This window comes from Electrophorus electricus, chromosome 7, assembly GCF_013358815.1.
Source record: "Electrophorus electricus isolate fEleEle1 chromosome 7, fEleEle1.pri, whole genome shotgun sequence".
In the NCBI taxonomy this organism is placed as follows: Eukaryota; Metazoa; Chordata; class Actinopteri; order Gymnotiformes; family Gymnotidae; genus Electrophorus; species Electrophorus electricus.
The window spans coordinates 997501-1000000 of record NC_049541.1 but is presented as its reverse complement, the minus strand read 5'-3'; the positions used below and the strand labels follow the sequence as shown (position 1 = coordinate 1000000).

The 2500-nt window shown below is 49.4% G+C and overlaps 1 protein-coding gene across 3 annotated transcripts in view; it reads left to right on the top strand.

Moving 5' to 3' along the window:
• yeats2 (YEATS domain containing 2) overlaps positions 1–2500 on the top strand; it is a 25658-nt gene that overhangs the window by 20033 nt on the left and 3125 nt on the right. For 2 of the 3 annotated variants that reach the window (XM_035528506.1, XM_035528504.1), the window contains 4 exons: positions 1404–1481; positions 1635–1779; positions 2239–2315; positions 2475–2500. The exon at positions 2475–2500 is cut by the window's right edge and continues 54 nt beyond it. In XM_035528506.1, coding sequence (XP_035384399.1) covers positions 1404–1481; positions 1635–1779; positions 2239–2315; positions 2475–2500 — 326 coding nt within the window. The remainder of the gene's footprint in view (positions 1–1403; positions 1482–1634; positions 1780–2238; positions 2316–2474) is intronic. The other variant, XM_035528505.1, reaches the window with a different exon arrangement.

Sequence of the window (2500 nt, the reverse complement as noted above, 5' to 3'; positions counted from 1 at the left end):
ATGGAAGGCAGTAGGAGGACAGATGGTGTAATGGATGCAGTGGTAGTTGTACAGGGCGTCTCCTGTTACGTGGACACTGTTCACTGTAAACAGCTTCTTAATGGTTTTTCTTGAGAGGATGCAACTGTATAGTACACGATGGAGTTAGAGTCTAGATCTCTGTTATCGAGCACAGTTAGTCTAGATCTCTGTTATCGAGCACAGTTAGTCTAGATCTCTGTTATCGAGCACAGTTAGTCTAGCTCTCTGTTATCGAGCACAGTTAGTCTAACTCTCTGTTATCGAGCACAGTTAGTCTAGATCACTGTTATCGAGCACAGTTAGTCTAGATCACTGTTATCGAGCACAGTTAGTCTAGATCACTGTTATCGAGCACAGTTAGTCTAGATCACTGTTATCGAGCACAGTTAGTCTAGATCACTGTTATCGAGCACAGTTAGTCTAGATCTCTGTTATCGAGCACAGTTAGTCTAGATCTCTGTTGCTGAGCACAGTTAGTGTGTAGATCCCTGCTGTCGAGCACAGGTAGTGTGCAGATCCCTGCTGTCGAGCACAGGTAGTGTGTGGATCCCTACTGTCGAGCACAGGTAGTGTGTGGATCCCTACTGTCGAGCACAGGTAGTGTGTGGATCCCTACTGTCGAGCACAGGTAGTGTGTGGATCCCTGCTGTCGAGCACAGGTAGTGTGTGGATCCCTGCTGTCGAGCACAGGTAGTGTGTGGATCCCTGCTGTCGAGCACAGGTAGTGTGTAGATCTCTGCTGTCGAGCACAGGTAGTGTGTAGATCTCTGCTGTCGAGCACAGGTAGTGTGTAGATCTCTGCTGTCGAGCACAGGTAGTGTGTAGATCTCTGCTGTCGAGCACAGGTAGTGTTTGCTCCTGGGCAGAGTAGCACTGGCTGAATGTAACTGATACTCAAATCAGCTCAACACACAGCAGCATCATAATATCACTACACCACTACACTACACCAGTACACCACCACTACACTGCACTCGTACACCCGTACACCACCACTACACTACACCAGCACACCACCACTACACTACACCAGTACACTACACTACACCACTACACTGCACTCGTACACCCGTACACCACCACTACACTACACCAGTACACCACACCAGTACACCACCACTACACTACACCTTTTACACTGGAATAGTTCTTAACTCAGCTATCATATCTTGAGTTACCTTTCGCTGTTTTTTTATGCTCTAACATTTGTAAAGCACCTCACATGCTGTATGTAATAATACCGTGTAAACACACACACTTCCTTGCGGACACACAACCCAGATCACACTTCATTACTCTGGGCTGTGGCCTTATGTGTCTGATATGAAATATATACTTAGTAATGTGTGTGTGTGTGTGTGTGTGTGTGTGTGTCCGTGCAGTAGTGCAGTCCGGTTCCAAACCTGCATCCACCGCCCTGAGTGGACCAACTCCTCCTACCTCTGCACCCCTAGCTCAAGGTGACACACACACACACACACACACACACACACACACGAGTCATCTGCGTGTAATGAATCGTTTCTTCAGTAGATGGTGTATTCTGATCTTTGGTAAATGTTTTTGATCTTTGATTCGTGTGTGCGTGCGTGCATGCGTGCGTGTGTGTGTAGTTAAGACGGAGCCCGGCGTGTCCAGGTCCTCCTGCACCACCCCGGTGACCCCCACCCCTGCGTCATCCACCCCCCTGCCTACGTCAGCACCTGCCACAGTCAAACTGGAGCAAGGCCTGGAGACCACAACCCAGGAGCTCATCAAGTACGCGCGCGCACGCACGCACATACACACACGCACGCACGCACATACACGCACGCACATGCGCACGCACACGCACATACACACACGCGTGCGTGCGCACACACACACGCGCGCGCACGCACATACACACACGCGTGTGTGCGCACATGCACGCACACACACACACGCACGTGCTCACATACACACATGCGTGCGCACATACACACACACACACAACACATGCACAACACATTCTGCAAAATGAACAGACCATAATCTATAACTCATAATATCCAAGTCATAACCTCCACAAGCCCACACACACACAGATAAGCTTGGTGTTTGACGTAAAGAGATAAGTTGAATCTGAAGAGATTGTGATCCAGGCGTCAGGTGCTCCACCCCACAACTCCACCCTGCAGGGTTGGAGCGCTCACCACCGCAGCTTCTGACCCCTGACTTCTGACCTCTCTCTCTCAGTACTGAACATATTGAGACCTTACTGCAACTTTTGACTGCTGTGGTGAAGAAGTTTCCCCTGATTGTACCAGAGAAAAGTGAGCCGCCCATCTCTCACTCTCACACACACACACACACACACGCACACTCTCTCTCTCATTCTCTTTATTGTATTTGTCCTCTAAAGCTGCATGAGAAGCTCCCTACACTCTTACCTGTGTGTGTGTGTGTGTGTGTGTGTGTGTGTGCACTCTTAGCTGAAGACTCACACCCATTCTGTGCA